The following is a 19,121-nucleotide window of genomic DNA, read 5'->3' on the forward strand; positions in this document are numbered from 1 at the left end:
GTGGAGCGGGGGGTTTTTGTATTTTGCGAACGCCGGAGGTGCACCGCATTCACGTAAGGTGCTGGGTGGTCTGGAAGTGGGCTCGCATTCGTGGGCAGTTGCACTGTTGGCTTTCATGATCGCGTGGGTACTATTGCGATCACGTAGAAGGACTTGTTAGGCAGCATCATTTTGTTCTTCGAGATATCTTAAATGTTATAGCATTCAATTTTGGATGCTGCAACATCGCCCAAAAAATATTTCCCTATGAAAACAGTCATGAGCCCTACAACTTTCAATTTTCGATGCTGCAACATTAGCTAAATTTTCATCATGAAAAACAATCTTGAATGCTACAGCATTCAATTTTTGGGTGTTGTTGCATTACTTTAACATGTTTTATCTTCTCTCTTATGTGATCGCCTGCCTCAACAACTCATTTTCAAACAATGTTGTAAATTTCATATCATGTTCAAATATCCTCATATTGATTTGCAGTATTTCTTGACACGCAAAATAATATTTTTAAATATTATTAGAGCTCTTTAAAGTGTTAAACTTAATTTAATATTTTTCAAGGCGCTACAAGTCCTTGAGAATCTCGTGCAACTAAAATGTGAAAAAATTTCTATTTAATTTAGATGATCAACGAAATAATGTTTGAAAAGCTAAATTTGATTTTAAGATTGGTGAAATACTCCACAAACGAAAGACATAAAAAATATCATTTTTCCTCAAAGCTAGGATAGAGTAGTGTAGTTAACAAATACAAAGTTTTGTTTTTCTATTATTCCGGTTGGCAGAGGTGTGACTATGATTTAACTTTACACCCTAACTAACACAGATGTTCATGTGGCAAAAAATAATTACCCAAAAATGTTCATTTTTTTAAAAATAATTACTCTCTGTATGTATTTAGGAAAATATATTTACAAAATATAATAGGTATGTACATTGTATACCTCTTCAAAGTATAAAATTCACATGTTATATACCTTAATTGTATATAAAAATATAAAAAAAATTAAATTGTATATTTTGAAGGTATACAACGGTAGTTAAATTTCGTTTTTAATCTTTTAAGTGGAATTTTTTTAAAATGAATTAGGGCGGATAAATATTTTGCTCCGACCAAATAATCTTGTAAGTCCCTTTTATATTTATACTTATGAAATATTTGAAATCATTTAAAGATTAATTAAATCTATCAACTATTCATTTTTTTAATTTTAATGTATTATTTTAGTTCTATTGATCTGACTTGTTTCACTACCTCACATGTAATACAAATTAATACAACAACAACATACCCATTATTATTGCACGACATGAGATCTGAGGAGAATAGTGTGTATGCAGACCTTAGAAGTTGTTTCTAATAGTACCTCGGTTCAGGAATATAATACAAATCAATAAATGTATTAAACTCCTTATCTACCTGATTTGTTTTTCTTCTTATTTTTTTTTTTCCCTTGACAAGGTTAAAAAATAGTTATGGAATTTGTAAAATTTACCCCAAAATTCTTGAAATGGGGGCCAAACTGGAATTGTAACAAAATGAAGGGAGGATTGTTTAGAACAGACATGTCGAACTAGAAGCAGAACAAAGACGATCTCAGAAAACCCTAGTAAAGCAAAACCTCCATTGCCAAGACAGCAAATTGCTTCTGATAGCAAAAATGGGGGAATCAGAGGTCAAAGCAGAGACAACACTGAAAGATCAGGGCAATGAATTCTTCAAAGCTGGGAACTATCTCAAAGCTGCAGCTTTGTACACTCAAGCCATCAAGAAAGACCCATCAAACGCCACTCTTTACAGGTTCATTTTCACTATTATTCAGTTGTATTTTTTCTGTTAAAGTTGTGGCCGTTCTTGTGGTTTTTTTACAGTTATGTGTTAAATTTGTCATTTTGCTTGTTGGTCTTGTATTGGCTACTCAAGTTCGTGGTGCTTCACTTACAAATGTGATGCTATCATACACTTGTGAGTTTAGTATAAAATTTGTAATCTTGCTTGTGGGTTGTGTTGGCTACTCCTTTAGTGGCGATTTATTTCATCAAGAAATAATCTGTGCATTGCAATCCTTGCATTAGTAATCTCTGCATATCTTTCGCTCTTTTTCTTGTTGTATTTGTTCTTTATATACTACTAGGGCTTTCTTGATTGACTGTATTTCTGATATGGAATTGTTAATGGACCTCAAAGTTATATTGATATTGGAGCTAATTAACTCCATTAAGTTAAGGGGCTACCTACTGGTTATGCAGTTATTTAAAAATAGATGAAACTTAGAGAACTGTCAAAGTAACAAGTGCATTTGTCCCCCAAAACTAGTTTTACATGTAAATACGTGAATGGAATTTGTGGTTAGCTATGTTTTTCCTTTCCTTCAATCGAGAACCTGTAAACCACTAGCCTGTAGCAATGATTGTCTGAGTTTCTATATCAGTGAATTTTTTTTTGCTTTAAGATGTTGTCGTGCATGTAAGCTGCGAGACATCCGTCTTTATTTTCCCCTCCTTGGACTCTACTTCAGAAAGTTTTGAGGTTCAATGATGCCAAGAAAGTTTTGAGGTCATACTTCAATGATGTCAACTGTGAAATTCCTTAATATTCAATAAAATATATTGATTGCACCCAAGGTTGTGGCCTAGAGCTTAATGAGGCCTTCGACAGTCTAAAAAACACTAGGTCATTTTTTCCCATCTCCCTAAACCTTTGTGGCAGATTTACTGGTACTTGTGCAGGTGGGAAATATTAGATACCCAGTGAAATAGTCAAGGTGAGTTGATCTAGACGGCATAGTTAACTATATATTTAGGTTGATTTTATGTCATCTCCGATAGACTAGATTCTATGTTAGGAATTCCAATTGGGGAAATAGCACAAGAGTGTATGCTGCATTTTTGGCTAGTAAATGATATTAAAGTGAGTATATAGTATACTTTACATCGAAGCTCCGTTAACTACAAATCCTTATATAACTATTAATTGGATTCTGGAACAATAAAACAAGAGAGAAAATCATTTGGAGAAGGAACTCTAGTAAAATACAATCAATCAACTGCACCTCAATCTTATTGACCCGCTATCGGCTTTATAGATTGTTGGTAAACTTTCCCCTTTATTTGGGGCAATTTACTCGAGGGATGAGAGGGAGCGGGACATGGATACGCATCCGGATATAACTATTAATGGGGAAACTCGTAGAATAGCACCAACGAGAGAGAGAGAGAGAAGTTATTTGGAAAAGAACTCCGATAGATATCTTTCAAAGTTTCAATTAACTGTACCTCAATCTTACTAACTTGAGTCGGTTTTGGTTGTGTCCAAATTTTTCGTTGTGTCCAAATTTTTCCTTTATTCAATCCGAATATTTCCTTTATTCGTGCCCATTTGATTGCAATATTAAATAATTTGTCTTTTAAGACAAATTAGGGGTTCTCTAAAGGAGAACTTCTCTAAATAAAAAAGTAGAGGTTCTCTAAATGTAACACTTTTTTTGATAAGGTAACGTATATTGACGGGAAAATCTGTAGAGTTGGTGAAGATTCTCCAGAAGAGGAAGATTAATATAGCTTGTGTCCAGGAGACTAAGTGGGTGGAAACTAAGGCACGAGACGTACACATGTTTAAACTGTGGTACTCAGGAGGCGTGATGAGCAAGAACATGGTAGGTATTTTGGTCAATAGGGAACTTAGGGGAGCTAGTGGTAGAGGTTCGGAGGGTGAACGACATGCTGTTGTCTATTAACTAGCTGTTGGAGGGCTTACTTTAATCGTTATTGGTGCATATGTACCTCAAGCGGGCTTGGACGAGGTGGTTAAGAGGTACTTTTGGGAGGGTTTGGACAAGGTGATGCATGCTATTTCGCACTGTGAGAAGCTATTCCTAGGATGAGATTTCAATGGCCACGTTGGAATGACTTCCTGGGCTTATGACAATGTGCATGGCGACTTCAGTTTTGGTGATAAAAACGACGAAGGAATTTCGCTGTTGGATTTCGCTTAAACTTTTGATTTGGTGATAGCTAACTTGAGTTTTCAGAAGAAAGATGAGCACTTGGTCACCTTCATGGCCAAGACCCAATTGATTACCTATTCTTTAGGAAGAGTGATACGGGTTTATGCACGGATTGCAAGGTTATCCGGATGAGAATCTCACAATCCAACATAGGCTCTTAGTAATGGACTTAGAGATTAGGAGGAAGAGTAAGAAGAGGGTTGTGTATGGTCAACCTAAGATCAAGTTGGGAGTTTTGACTAGCTCAGGAGTTGGGGGAGAAGCTGTTGGCAATGAGGGCTTGGAGGAGTAGTGGGGACACGAGTAGTATGGGGACCACGACATCAAATTGCATTAGGCAAGCAATTAGAGAGGTGTTAGGGGTCTCAAAAGGTTACTCTGGTGGACATAAAGGGGACTGGCAATGGAATAGAGAGGTCCAATGAAAAGTGAAAAGCAACATATTTGAAGCTGGTGGAGAGCAAAGACAATGAGGAGAAGATGATGAATAGGGAGTGGTATAAGAAGGCAAAGAAGGAAGCGAAGTTAGCAGTTACAACGGCAAAGACTGCAGCGTTTGAACGTTTATATGAAGAACTTGGGATAAAGGCGGGGATAAAAAGCTGTACAGACTAGCCAAGGTGAGAGAGAGGAAGGCATGTGTCATGGACCAAGTGAAATGCATCAAAGATGTGGAAGGCAAAGAATTGGAGGAAGAGGCCCATATTTGACGAAGATGGTAGACTTTCTTCCATAGACTCTTGAACAAGGAGGGGGACAAAAGCATTGTGTGGTGACTTAGAGCACTCTGAGAGCTATCGAGATTTTGGGTATTGTAGGCGTATTGAGGTTGAGGAAGTTGAGGGGGATATGCATAAGATGAGCAGGAGAAGGGCTATTGAGCCAAACGAAATCCCATTGGAATTTTGGAAGAACGCGAACATGGCAAGCTTGAAATGGGTTATTGGGTTGTTTAATGTTATTTTTAGGACGTCGAAGTTGCCTGAAGAATGGAGGTGAAGTACGATGATCCCATTGTACACAAACAAGGGTGATATTCAAAATTGCAACAACTATAGGGGTATCAAGCTGCTAAGCCACACTGTGATAGTTTGGGAGAGAGTCGTGGAGGTGAGGGCAAGGAGGAGTGTGTTTATTTTCGTGAACCAGTTCGGATTCATGACGGGGCAATCGACTACGGAAGCTATTCACCTTGTGATGGGATTGGTGGAGCAGTATAGGGAGAGGAAGAGGGATTTACATAGTGTTCATTGACCTAGAAAAAGTCTACAACAAAGTCCTAAGGGAGGTTCTAAGGATTTGTTTGGAGGTTAAAGGTGTGCTTGTAGCATACACTAGGGTGATTAAAGACATGTATGATGGAGCTAAAACCTGGGTAAGGACAGAGAGACGAGACTCGGAACACTTCTCAATCGTGATGGGGTTGCATCAGAGATCAACTCTTAGCCCATTGTTATTTGCCTTGGCAATAATGCCGTGTCACATTCAAGGGAGGTATGATGATGCATGTTATTTGTAGATGACATAGTACTGATAGATGAGACGCGAGGCGAAGTTAACCCGGGGTTGGAGGTTTGGAGACAAACCCTAGAATCAAAAGGTTTCAAGTTGAGCTGGACCAAAATAGAATACATGTAGTATTAGTTCAATGACATGACTCATGAAACAGATGTGGATGTGAGGCTTGATACACAAGTCATCCCTAAGAGAGGATGTTTCAAGTACCTGGAGTCAGTAATCCAAGGTAACGAGGAGAATGTCACTCATCATATTGGTGTGGGTTGGGTGAAATGGAGGCTCGCGAGTAATGTTTGTTGATAAGAATGTGCTACAAAGACTTAAAGGTAAGTTCTACAAAATGATGGTTAGACCGACTATGTTGTATGGAGCAGAGTGTTGGCCAGTCAAGAAATCCCATATCCAAAAAGTACTAGTAGCGGAAATGAGGATAACGAGATGGATGTGTGAGCATACCAGGAGAGATAAGATTAAAAGTGAAGTTATTAGGGACAAGGTTGGTGTGTCCTCCGTGGTGGATAAGATGCGGGAAGTTAGCTGAGATGGTACGGGCATGTGAAGAGGAGATGCACTGATGCTCCTGTGAGGAGGTGTGAGAGGGCCATGGTGCGCCTGAGGAGAGGTAGGGTAGGCCAAAAAAGTACTCCCTCCGTTCCAATTTATGTGAACTTGTTTGACTGGGTACGGAGTTTAAGGAAAAAAAAAGACTTTTTGAATTTGTGGTCTTAAACTAATCAGAACATTTGTATGGTTATAATTCTTTTGAAATTTTTGGTGGTAAACATGTCATAGTATTTGTGTCGTTATAAAAGCTTCTCATTAAGGGTAGAATTGAAAGTTTAAGCTAAATTGTTTCCAAATTTAGAAAGTGGCCATTCTTTTTGGAACGGACCAAAAAGGAAATAGGTTCACATAAACTTGAACGGAGGGAGTATTGGAGAAAGGTGATTAGGTAGGACATGGCGCGACTTCAGCTTATCGAGGACATGACCATTGATAGGAGGGCGTGGAGGTCGAGAATTAGGGTAGAAGGTTAGAGGTAGTCAAGCGTATCTCTTTCCTATAACAATAGTATTAGTATTATTTTCGTATTTTCTTGATTCTTAGATTTCTATTACTACGTGTTGTTTCTTTCGCTTTGGTTATTTTATCTTCTTATCTTGCTATTATTACTATTGCTTGTTGTTGCTGCTTCTTTTTCTTCCGTCCTTGAGTTAAAAGTCTACCAAAAATATCCTCTCTACCTTTACAAGGCAGGAGTAAGGCATGCATACATACTACCGCCCCACTTGTGAGATTGCACTTGATTGTTGTTGTTGAATGCATATTGAGATGAGCCAGCAAAATGCTGGAAAAGAAATACAAACAAAAGCTAAAAAACTTACGAAGAATGTAATGCAAAAATAAAATCAAGCATGGCTTTAGGCTCTTGCACATTTTCCATATCCATGTTGCACCAAAAACTAAGCAAGAATATACAATTCTTTTTGAGCTCAAGTATATTGTCATTCTCGTCTTCAAAAATCTAGCATTCCTTTCCTTCCAAATTACCCAGCTTATAGCTGCAGGAATAGTGTTCCACATGGAGAGGGAGGACTTAGCAATTCCTCCCTCTCTGCCAAGCCATCTTAAAATCCAGAAGAGAGCTGGGCATGCACCAGTTCAAGCCCATGATGAAAAAAGCTAGGATCCAATGTTGGCTAGAAGCTCTGCAATGTAATAACAAGTGGTTCGTGTTCTCCGCATCTTCGTTACAGAGAATGCATCTATTGTGTACTGAAGTGCTTCCATAAGCTTGAGACCAATAGGGGATGTTGGGATCTAGTTTCCCATGGATTAGTCATACCATATTTGGAACTGATAGCAATTTTCCAGAGAGCCCCTTCTTCAGCATTAGCCTCCATAACCATTTACACAACAAGATTCTATTGTGTGCCTTCAAATCTCTGACACCAAGCCCCCCCCCCCTGCTTTTTTGCTAAGGATGACGTGCTCCATTTGACCAGGTGAAAAGCCTTACTTTCTTTGTTCCCTTTTGTCCAGTTTCTTAGAGATAGAGACAGGCAGGGGACAAAGGGCCATAGTGTAAGTGGGCTGTGGGTAGAGCATCAAGAACACTGTAAATCAGAACGAGTCTACCACTTATTCCTACATTGACATACAAGTGTAACCAGTCTAAAAGAATTCCTAGCAAACACTATATGTAGTGTTAAGTGTAAAACAGCTAAGCCTTAATTTCGACTAGCTTATCTCACCAGTATGGTTTTTCTTTCTATTTTGTTACATTCTTAGCTAAGTTAATAGCTAACTTCTCAGGGCTTATGAAAGATTTTAGGTCCATTGAGGAACTTCCTTCCAGGTGAATTTTAGGATTACCTCTTCTTGTTTAGCTCCTTCATATATCATGATGAAGGTTCTCTAATAGATTATAAAAACCAAGTCCTAATTCCTTATGTAAAAAAGCTAAGTCCTAATTAGGGTGGAAGTTTATATAGAGAATGCTAGATTAGTCACCAGCAATTCTTAATCTTCTGCTAGGTTATTGTGTTTCAGATTCTTTTCCGTCTTCCCTCTACGTATTCTTACCTTACTAAGTAAGAATTTTGTATGAGCATAATATTTTCCCCATCAAACATTTATACCTCTACTAACATTTAATTAATAAAGTGCTAAAGGTGGAAGGGTTGTAATTGCTATCAAGGGATTGTTTGATTCACTTGCTAGTTGTGCGACGATTTTAATGCTCGGATCGTTATGAGGTGATTGATAATGAAGGGATTAGTTGTTTTATGATGAAGAATAATGACGGGATTGTCATACAAGAATTGTTTATGTTAATACATGTATGCTTATTTCACATTTTATCCCGCACAAAATATGACATAGATTATGGTATAACTTAATGCAAGTATTATAATTAATACCGTCAACCAAACACTACATAAAACTATGTAGATATTAGTTTTTCTTATACGACAAACCAAACACTGCATACATTATGCAAGGATTATTTTTTCTAATCCCCTGTAATCAAACATGGTATAATTTTATGTTGTAATTATTTTTCCAATGACTCCAACCAAACGAGCCCTAAGTGAAAATCATAATTCTATCTAAAACTTGTTCATTGGATGACTTCCTTTTAATGCGTCTTTGTGATTGTTTGTTGTGGTCAGAATTTGCTTTCTAATTCTTTCATTATGTCGACTTTGTGAAACTGACTTATGTTCCTGATATGTTTTTCACTTAATTCAACTATGTATAGCAATCGTGCTGCAGCATTTTTGCATCTGGTTAAACTTAGCAAAGCACTTGCTGATGCCGAAATGACGATCAGTCTGAAACCAGAGTGGGAAAAGGTATACTTCCAGAATTGGAAATCTTTCACGAACACCCTGTAATAAGAAAAAAAGATCATACACCACGAGCAGAAAAAAATGTGAACTTGTTATCTAGCGAAGTTTTTCTCGTAATAAAATGACTTGATTGCACTTGTAGGGTTATTTCAGGAAAGGATGTATACTAGAGGCTATGGAACGCTATGATGATGTATGTATAATATTTTTCCTCTTAATCGGAGAACTTTCATGTTCCAGTCTTTATGTTTATTATCATGATGCAGGCCTTAGCTGCTTTCCAGCTGGCATCAAAATACAATCCACAAAGTTTGGAAGTATCCAAGAAGATAAAGACACTTTCGCAGTTGGCAAAAGATATGAAGCGAGCTGAAGAACTGGAGAACATGAGATCCAATGTTGACATGGCAAAACATTTTGATACATTGAAATCTGAACTGGTTAGTGGTCTTCTGCATCTATTTCTAGAGACATATCTGTTTCAGAATGTCAATTGGAGCTCTGATGTGTTTTCCAGTCTCTTTGATTGCTGGTGCACTTTTATAAATATGGTTTTGGTCATATGGTATTTTTAGTTCATGCAAGCGTTGACATAAAATCTATTCTCCTCATGCAGGTAAGGAACTTGTTGCATCAGCAGCTGTGTGATACAACCCTAAATCGAATTTCTGGAAAATGTTTTTCTCACGAAGTTTCCGCATGAGATGTACTAAGTTTGATTCTCCTTTTGCAGTCTGAGAAATATAGAGCTGAAGATGGCAGCAAAGAGATTTTCTCTTTCCTTGTTGAAACAGTAGAGAATGCTGTTAAATCATGGCATGAAACTTCAAAAGTGGATCCTAGAGTTTATTTCCTTCTGAACAAGGAGAAGACTGACACGGAGAAGTATGCCCCAGCTGTTAATATAGACAAGGTACTTCATATTCTTACTGATTGAAAAGTTCTCCTCATGGATATTTTTCCAACAATTTCGGCCTTCCTCTGATATTTCTGAATTCAGTTTGTCAGTTGTAGGTTACATTGTCAGTTGCAGTTGGAATCGAGCTTATACTATCTAATTGTGTACTTTTATCTCATGTGCCAGGCTTTTGAGTCACCCCATATGCACAGCAGTTGTTTTCCATTTCTTCGACAGTATGCTGAAGATTCTTTCTCTCAAGCTTCATGTTTAGTGACACCGAAAAGTATCATATCTTACCCACAGGTAAATTTAATCACTGAATGCTCTCTTGAAAGAGGCAATTGCTTGTAAGAACATGGATAACCCTCTTAAAAATGGCTTTTTTCTTATGGATTCACACACTGAAAGGCATAAATTGGTTATAAGCTTATTCGAATTAACCAATATTTGATCTTTATTACAAGAAGCATCCTAGTTCTGCGTATAAGTTCTGTTAGAAGCCTTGTCAGGTAAAGAAATAATCTGTTAGTGACTGTAATTGTGTCAACTGCTTCGGGTTTGCTCTATGCTTTAATCTCAAAGATTATTGATGAATATTGGATGTTGGTTCTATGCTTCCATTCTACTACTAAAAACCTAGAGCAGAAAGCTTGAATTTCAAATACAAATGTACTGACCTTCGTAGCTTCGTCTTTAATGTGTGCTTTGTTCTATTAGCATCTTTAGTCTGGTTCAGACAAACACAGGCCAAAGGAATTTGAAAACAGAATGAAGTTGACTTGTATATCTTGGAGAGTGAGTTAAAGGTGATCCTGACAGATGATGATTTAGTTTCAAGTTAGTGTCTGATGCGAACCAGAGGCAACATTGAATTCATGTAGTATTGTTTTTATCAGCAGTTATTGCAATTGATCTCTTCTTTCATGAATCATGATTTCAATGTGTGATCTTACAGGTTTGGAAAGGTCAAGGTTCGAGGAAATGGAAGCATGGACAAAATGATGGATTTTTTGTCCAATTTGAATCACCTTTAGTACGGAAGTTGTGGTTTATCCCTAGCTCCACTGAGAAAGGAAAAATCTTATGCAGGTATGTTTCCCTTTCTCTTAGCCAAAGCTCAAGAATACATACATAAAAAGTGGATGTCTCAGTCACAAGCATGCATGCACCTCATTCTATCTTTAATAAAATACATCACAAACACGGTTATTCTTTTCATAGCATATGTAAGCACCAACTTATCAAGTGCTAAAAAGGGTAATAGCTTACAAGTCATACAGTCCTGTACATCAAGTATGTGCGAACCTCTTGAGATGTGATATTCATTGAGACAACAAAATAGCAATTCAACTGAATGTGCATTTCTGGAATTCCTTTGGCCTGTGAAGCCTGTGAACATTTCAGGATAACTCTTATCTTTCATGATTTGGGCAGCCATCCATCTGAACTTTTCCTAGTATCCTAGGAATAAGCAAAACTTGGAAAAATACGTAAAAGTTTAGCAACTTCTTTTAGTTAATGTATAAATTGATATCTATTGGAACAATGAGATCTTTTTGGATAATCATGCTAGTCAAGCAAATAGAGCTTCTTATCTATAGTTTTAAGTGTGTGCATATGTTTGTTATTCTACGGAATGTATTTTCAAGTTGAGGCATACAACCTTGAGTTAGCTCCTAAACTTGATCTTCAATCATCTTCAGGGATCCAGTGCCTTTGGATATTAGCGCACATGAACTTCTTCCTCGTATATTCAAGCAAATATAGTCGAGGCTATTGCAGTTCCATTTTTTGGGTCAGCTTTTTGGGAAATCTTACATGGGAGAAATGGGCTTATTATCGTTGAGGAGAAGCCATCACCTGATTTTAAGTTTCCTTGCAGTGGGGTCTATTCTCCTTTGACGGGGGCAATACGGGCAAGCTGTCAGAGTGCTCCGGAGTTCCAATTGGTGAGGGTTTTGTCAGCTGTCAAGATATCAATTATTTTTGAAGATTTCTTATAGTAGATTAGAATTTCCTAGTGTTGCATGCTTCGTTTATTCTGATTTCACTTTCACATTGTTTGGCTGTTTTGTGCAGCAGTGAGTTTTGGTTAATACTCTTAAAAGTAATTTTTTTCCAAACGTTTTCGAAATGAGACTCTTGTATATTTGCCTGGCTAGAAGTAATGTTGGTGTTGTTACCTTATCTTGGTTTCTCAGAATGTTCATTACTGTTATCCTGCCACTTCTGAACTTGCTCTTTCTTGGATGTATTTTCCAATGTCACAAGTTGGATATTTTGGTTCAGCTCTGTATATTTCCTTTTTCCTCTTTAACTGGAATTTTTTTAGGCTTATTATTGGTAACTATTTTTAATTCCTTTTACACAACCCTACACTATAGAATTGTATGTATAGTTCATTCTGCTTCTAGGTTCCTCTTCTGATAAATAACATTACATGGACAGTTCCCGATAGCATTTCTATGTCCTTCAGAAACTATGCATTTCTAGACTGGCAAGTTTCTATGTCCTTCAGAAACTTATTTTTGTGGAGCTGCAAGAACTTGCGCAATTTTTCTGTTGGAGAAGAGAATAAAATAGTAGAGGTGTGAAACATTATAGCAATTTTCAATAACTTAGCACGGATATATGAATTTTACAAAATTGTAAAAGGGTAAGAAACTAGCTCTAAGATGTTTCACTTGGTGAAACTGTAAAGAGAAAAAGGAATACTAATACATTTTGATTATTTTAATTGGATCATTGATCTGATTTATGATCATACGTTATCGTCTGGGATTGTTGAAGATTCAATTCTCTTGGATTGAAACTTGCAAGTGTGAAGAATATAATTGCATGCATTAACAGCCTCCCCAACTGTTAAATAGATCCATTCCTTCCCAATTGTGTCAATGAAATTTGACTTATCCAGCTTCTTCATCACTTCCCCTCCAGGATTTGCCAATAAAAGCTACAAATTGAACAATTGAATAAAAAAAGAAAAGAAAAAGGAAAATCAACTGGGTAGTAGTGGACAAGATGTCACTGAATTCAAGCTCGTGATACTAAAGTTCGAGTTGTGGTTTATTAATCACTGAACTGTTCCCGTAGAGACAACTATAAATGGTAATATGATGTTTCACTACTAATAATTTGTCAGATATTTGTACCTTTAGACATCGCCTATCTGCATTTCTCTTCACTTCCTCAAGCATACTAATTCCACTTGTATCGATGTTTCCAACAGCTGCATTTAAGAGGATTGATGTCAGCAGTAAAACATTAACTATTAAAAAAGAAAAAAAAACCCGAAGTTTTTTTTATCTTGAATTAACACTTACCACTCATATCCAATATGACATATTGCAGCTCAATCTCAGATAAAGTCCTTTGCTTCTCTTCTTCTTCATCTATCCATCTTGAAATCCTAAGATATTTCAAGAACCCATCGATATAAAAGTGACTAACTATTGTGTTGAAGTCATCAATCACTAAATTGAGATGAAAATGTGGGTGTTGTAGTTACCTTTCCCTCAAATAACTTGCATTTGCAAAATAGATTGGGGCATCAATGTGTATGATGAGAATTCCAGGAACACTGCTTGCTGCTGAATATTGTTCAGTGTTTCTATAGGTCATGGAGTTTGGTATTTTACCTAAGACAAATGTCTTTGGCCTTGCTACAAAGAGAAGTATCCTAAGTAAAGACATTGCCACCTGAATCACACACGAAAACATAGTTATCATAAAAATTAAATTAAGCTGAGTGCGCAGAAAGATTTTTAAATCCTATTAAAAATGTATGCTACTTACCGCGACTATTAGGCCAACTTCAACGCTACCAAAGACAACTCCAATGAAGGAACTAATGCAAACGAGGAAATCGTATTTGTCAACTTTCCAAAGGTGGATAGCAGCATTATAGTCAATGATGCCTAGCATGGCTGAAATTATAATGGAGGAAAGCACAACAAGGGGTGTGTAATGGAACAATGGTGTTAGCAACAACAATGTTATCATCACTGCTGTTGCCATTACTATGTTGGACACTGCTGTCTTGCATCCTGCATTGAAATTCACTGCCGTACGTGAAAATGGTCCTGAAAAAGGAAAAAAAAGATGTTAATATTAGAAGAAAAATTACGCAAACAGACAACTAAATTAAAGAATGTGTTCAGCACACCCCCTAGTTGTGAGCCTAATTCTTTTTTCGTGAAAATTCTCGTAATGTGTGGTGGTGAGACGAGAACTCATGATTATGTTGAATTATATGACCATCTCATTTACAAACTTAACCTACTAAAAAGCAAATTCTTATTTACTTAATTATGTTTTCAATTGTTCACTCCCATCTCTAGAAACTTGAAGGAAAAAAAATGGGATCTTTACACAAATAGCTGTTTAGTTTCAGTGTCACTTTTTCTAGCCGGTATAATTAGATTATACACTAATAACACATATATTAATATAAATTATACATATACTGGGCTTTGTGTTTCTTTTTAACATGTCGTGGATTGGGCCAAGAGATGGTTAATTTTTGGTGAAAGAGTACCTGTGGTTAAGTAGCAAGAGGTGCAAGAACCAGCAATGTTCATCATCCCAAAGGCAATCATTTCTTTGTTTCCATCAATGTGATAGTTCTCCACTATGGCGAAACTCCTTCCAACTGCTATTCCTTCCTGTATTGTTTAATTTCATCGGTTAAAATAGGTAACTAATAAACAATATACGCCAACTCCTTCCAACTGCTATTCCTTCATGTGTGATATATATATATATATATATATATATATATATATATATATATATATATATAACAAGGTAAAACAGTCTCAGTCCTAAACAAGTTGGTGTGTCTGACATATACCACATTTATATAAAATTCAGAATCAAAAAAAGCACAAAGAGGAATTTAAAGAGTTTAACTTATGTACATCAATAATGTAAGAATAAATTTATGTATATAGTTAATTCTTTAACTAAAAGCTGCTAGTTGTAGTCTATGAGCTAGTCACCAATATATTGCCGTGTGTACGATAAAATGACAAAGAGACAAGAAGTATATCACTATTTTAATTAGTTTCTTCAAGCATAATTTATGAACATTTATTCCCGTCTATTTTTTTTCTTTTCTAACCTTTTTGACCCAAGTATCTTCCAGACTATAGAATGAGGTCATGAGAATCTTATATAAATCAGAAAGTCTAAGACCGAATCCGAATTAGTATGACAGATAAAAAGTAAATAAAAATAAATTAACAATTGGAGACATATTGTACTTACAGCCATGGCGATGACACCAGTGACGATTCCAGTCTTAATGGCAGTTGTAAGATACTGCGAGCTAAATGCCAGTTCAGAATACGATGGTGGATTTATCCCTTTTTTCAAGTGCCCAATCTGAGAAAATTAAATCCAACAAAAGTCCAAACATATTCACAGGTTAGCCGCATGTACGTACTGTCTTATAATTAATACAAACATCGCTAGAAAAAGTTAATCGATATCATACTAAGGGACCAACATGTGGACGTCACTGGTCACTCACCATAAATTATATTCACATCATGTATAGAAATAAAAAATAAAATTTGGCAGTGAAATATAAAGATATAAATTTAATTTCGACTGTGGAGAAATTAATTACCACTTGAACCCCATTTTTTTCAGCATGGGTGAAATAAACAAGAACACTTCCCAAGATCACAGATGTTAGAGGCGCCATACAACTTATCCAGAAGAAAGCTGGCTTCTTTTTGCTCTGGTATAGGAATTACACCACACAATAAATAAACAAGTCCATTAGTAAATTAATCTAGTGAACTTGAACTGAAGATAATGGTATGAAATAATTAATGAGGTTATTAGCAATTGAAATATGGTGAAAACAATTCTAGGAATCATTAGAAATATGTTATACACGAGTATGAGTTAATCTTAAGGTGAAGGAAGTCTACAATTGTATCACATGCTTAATGGATAGTATCATGATTAATTTACGGATATAACACAATAGTGACATATTTATTTATAAACTATAAATACGTAACAAATCTGCCGAAAGCGAGTATAAATTTAAAATTAATTAATTTACTTACAAAATATCTGGTCAACAAGAGGAAGAAGAGAAAACAACAACCTAGGACTCCACTTTCCCATCTCCACTGTAGCAAATAATTAACAAAAACGTATAAGAAAGAAAAAGAAAAGACCGTACGTAAAATATTGGAGGCTAAGTATAACTTATTATTTTGAGAAAAAAGATTTAAAAAATAAAATGAGATAGTGAAGGAACCTGGTGTAATTGGCTAAAGATGGAGCGCATGACACTGACAATATCAGTTTCATGGGTGAAATGAACAAGTCCAAGAATTCCTTTCAGCTGCTGTAAGCACACTACTGTGGCTGCTCCTCCCATGAACCCTAATATTGTTGCATGCGATAGAAAGTCCACTATGAATCCTAGCCTATATCACCATCAGATAAAATACAAATTAATTAGGTCTACTGCCGTTGCAATTTGACTCGACACTAAATCTAACGAAAAAAATGAAGACTTCTGACCTTAACAAGCCTAAGGAAGCTTGGAAAACTCCAGCAAAGAAAGTAGCAGTAAATACCAACTGAAGATAAAGCTTGGGATTATCGTGAGGATTAACGACTCGGCCAAGCATTGCAGAAATGAGAAGCGATGGAACTGCCACATTCCCTATTGCCAAATGCTTCGAACTTCCCAACATCGCATATACCATCGGTGGCACAAAGCTTGAATCTGCATTTCCAAAATATATTTATCAGATCAACCACAATGAAAACTTCTATTTAACTAAATCTGGACTAGTAACTTTATTGTGCCATGTACGTGCGCTCAGGCTATGGACTCGACGTACGTATCATTTGTAACTTACATATCAAGACACGTAATACCTTTATAATCACAATTATAGTTATGTATATTTTAAGTGTTTAACTTGTAAAATATACTGATACGATATAATTTTTTTTACCTAGACCTGCAGGAGTTATCTGCCTAATTTGCTTGACATTGCAGGTGCATAAAAGTCAAATTCATATAGTATATTTTAAAGACTAGAGTTAGTTGGAAAGAGGCTAGCCTTGTGTATGTACTAGTTCCATGTCCAAAGCTAGATGCATGATTTCGAGTATATTTCAAAGATATTTGATGGATTAATTCATGTATATTTATATAAATAGTAACTTACAAAGTCCAATAACTGGAGGCAAGTTAGCCAAACCAGCATAGCTTATCCCTTGAGGAACAGCAAGACTAGCAATTGTGATTCCAGCAATAAAATCAGCTTTGAAAAGTTGAAACGTATAGCGAGGAGCCCAATCGAGGATGGGGACAAAATACTGCAAACCCAAAGCAAGTTTCTTGGTAAGTGACTGGTTCTTGAATTTCCTAAAGGGGTCATCAGGAAATAGTGTTTCTTTCACACAAGATTTGAGTGTCTTCAAGAATGGCTTTGGTGCTGGGATTTCTACCTTTTGATGTGAATATTGATCATCAAAGTGAGCATTACCCATAATTTTATTTTGTGCTAATGGAAATGAGTCTATTTATAATGTGGAGATTCTTTTAGAAAGATCGAGGTGATGATGCAATGAGAAAGTGGTTTTGGTTTCTTATGAATTGGGTCTTTGGGGATGCATGCCTATCTATATATAGAGGGCCAAGAGGAGGTGGAGTACTGCCTGTTTTCTTTTTCCAAATTTTTTTAAGTTTTATTTCTTATTTCCTTTTGCGATGGGTCCCATTGATAATCCTCACGAGTTTGGGGATCGTACTGACAATCTCAGAACACAAGACGAAGGTAGAGAGATTGATGGGACACAGAGAAATATCATGCGTTAAATTGATGTATGCGTCATCCATAATTAAAGAGCTTCGAAAATAAAAAAGCTCTTGACAAATTGTATTTTCTCTTTAAGTGACACTCCGTGACACAGATTAGAATTAGTCAAACCAGTGATAATTTTGAATATTTAGTTAAGTAAAAAAAGTTAAGTTGTTTGCTTTGATCAAACTATGGAGTATTATTAGGGTTGTACATGGACCGAGTTGGTTCGATTTTTATTAAAATTAAATCAAACCAAATATATCGATTTGGATTGGTTCGGTTTTGTCGGATTTTTCGGGGTTTTTTTGCTATGTAATATTATTTCAATCTTACTTTGATAAATTTTTTATAAGTAAATACTGTTTATTAAAAATTTTAAAAATAAAAAATATATGATCTATTAAAACATTCGTATGAGAGAATTTTCTTAGTAACACATGATAGTTATTTTTTAGCCATCTAACAATAATTTACGCTGATGTACACTTTCAAGGTTAACCGAATTTAATAATTAAACATAAAAATAAATATGAACCGATATAATGATATGTTCTATTTAATTTTAAATTATCGAAATACCATTTCAAACTAGAAAAAGATATAAGAATTTAATATATCTTGACATATAAATATGGAAGAACAAAGAGATTGACGCATTTCACTAACACTTGATAAGAAAGTGATCATACAACTCATTATTTAAAGTTAATAAATATGAAGTACTTCATATTTAACTAAATATTACTTCCCATAAGAGAATTGCAAATATTTCTAGACTTTTTTTAGAGAAAATTCTATAAAAAGTGTTAAAAATATATATAAAAATTATATATTTATATGTCGGTTTGGTTCGGGTTTTTTTTTACTTAATATCAAACCAAATCAAACCAAACCTAATTGGTTTTTTTAATCGGTTTGGTGCGATTTTCCGGTTCGGTTTGTACACCCCTAAGTACTATGTTGTGAATTTTAGGTACACCGATATTCTACCTTTTATAATTTTGAGTTAAGAAGATCGTCAATACAGACGAGAGACATCGTTGTACCACCTTCAAATAGTTTAACTTTCAATTCAATCAACGAATACTTATAGTGAGTTAGTGACTAGGGGAAGGGAAGGAAGAAATGCGAGAATCTTGGACAAGATTTCCCGTTATTTATGAAATTATTGAAACCACTAGAATGTGATTAATTTTCGCCCCTGGTATCTTATTTTTCTATTTTTTCCCTCTTCTTCCTTCTTGTGGAAGGGGTGTAGGAAGTGGCACAAAGGTAATAGCGGATGTAGAATATAAGTACTGAATATATATTTAAAAAAAGTACTTGATTTACCTGAACCTAGTGATTGCAAAAAGCTAGTGATTTGCATTTTGCCATTTTAGATTTTGAACCCCAAATTTAAAGTGTAATGAGCTTAAATATAAAAACCTAAAAATTGACCCATCAAATTAAAATTACGATCGAATCCACTCCGGCATAAACACGTGGCAACCAG

The 19,121-nt window shown here is 35.7% G+C and overlaps 2 protein-coding genes across 3 annotated transcripts; one reads left to right on the forward strand and one right to left on the reverse strand.

Annotated features, from left to right (window-relative positions):
* Positions 1-1,529: 1,529 nt before the first annotated feature.
* On the forward strand, positions 1,530-11,966 carry LOC107811895 (uncharacterized). The gene is made up of 8 exons (XM_016636887.2): positions 1,530-1,798; positions 8,788-8,881; positions 9,021-9,071; positions 9,145-9,318; positions 9,612-9,791; positions 9,963-10,082; positions 10,735-10,868; positions 11,483-11,966. The coding sequence occupies exons 1-8, from the start codon at positions 1,659-1,661 to the stop codon at positions 11,544-11,546; spliced, it is 957 nt and encodes a 318-aa protein (XP_016492373.1). The 5' UTR covers positions 1,530-1,658; the 3' UTR covers positions 11,547-11,966.
* A 396-nt stretch (positions 11,967-12,362) lies between these two features.
* Positions 12,363-17,423, reverse strand: LOC107811893 (sulfate transporter 3.1). Of its 2 annotated transcripts, XM_075257292.1 has the most exons (12): positions 16,988-17,423; positions 16,329-16,536; positions 16,060-16,231; positions 15,863-15,928; positions 15,412-15,525; positions 15,048-15,164; positions 14,317-14,443; positions 13,575-13,861; positions 13,288-13,478; positions 13,103-13,188; positions 12,932-13,008; positions 12,363-12,732 (listed from the first exon to the last, which is right to left on the reverse strand). In XM_075257292.1, exons 1-12 carry the CDS (start codon positions 17,310-17,312, stop codon positions 12,541-12,543), a joined length of 1,962 nt encoding a protein of 653 aa, XP_075113393.1. In that variant the 5' UTR covers positions 17,313-17,423; the 3' UTR covers positions 12,363-12,540. The 2 variants fall into 2 exon arrangements, with proteins under 2 accessions (XP_075113393.1, XP_075113394.1); XM_075257293.1 differs by lacking the exon at positions 15,863-15,928 and having other exon boundaries at positions 16,988-17,420.
* Positions 17,424-19,121: the final 1,698 nt, after the last annotated feature.

This window comes from Nicotiana tabacum, chromosome 7 (genome assembly GCF_000715075.1).
Source record: "Nicotiana tabacum cultivar K326 chromosome 7, ASM71507v2, whole genome shotgun sequence".
In the NCBI taxonomy this organism is placed as follows: Eukaryota; Viridiplantae; Streptophyta; class Magnoliopsida; order Solanales; family Solanaceae; genus Nicotiana; species Nicotiana tabacum.

What these genes read in the sequence shown, in the direction of transcription:
- LOC107811895 (XM_016636887.2), top strand. Translation starts at nt 1,659, where the DNA reads ATGGGGGAATCAGAGGTCAAAGCAGAGACAACACTGAAAGATCAGGGC. An exon ending in TCAAACGCCACTCTTTACAG is followed by an intron (nt 1,799 to 8,787) that starts GTTCATTTTCAC and finishes AACTATGTATAG; the next exon opens with CAATCGTGCTGCAGCATTTT. An exon ending in TGAAACCAGAGTGGGAAAAG is followed by an intron (nt 8,882 to 9,020) that starts GTATACTTCCAG and finishes TTGCACTTGTAG; the next exon opens with GGTTATTTCAGGAAAGGATG.
- LOC107811893 (XM_075257292.1), bottom strand. Translation starts at nt 17,312, where the DNA reads ATGGGTAATGCTCACTTTGATGATCAATATTCACATCAAAAGGTAGAA. An exon ending in GCTTCCTTAGGCTTGTTAAG is followed by an intron (nt 16,232 to 16,328) that starts GTCAGAAGTCTT and finishes ATGGTGATATAG; the next exon opens with GCTAGGATTCATAGTGGACT. An exon ending in TCTTGTTGACCAGATATTTT is followed by an intron (nt 15,526 to 15,862) that starts GTAAGTAAATTA and finishes TTCCTATACCAG; the next exon opens with AGCAAAAAGAAGCCAGCTTT.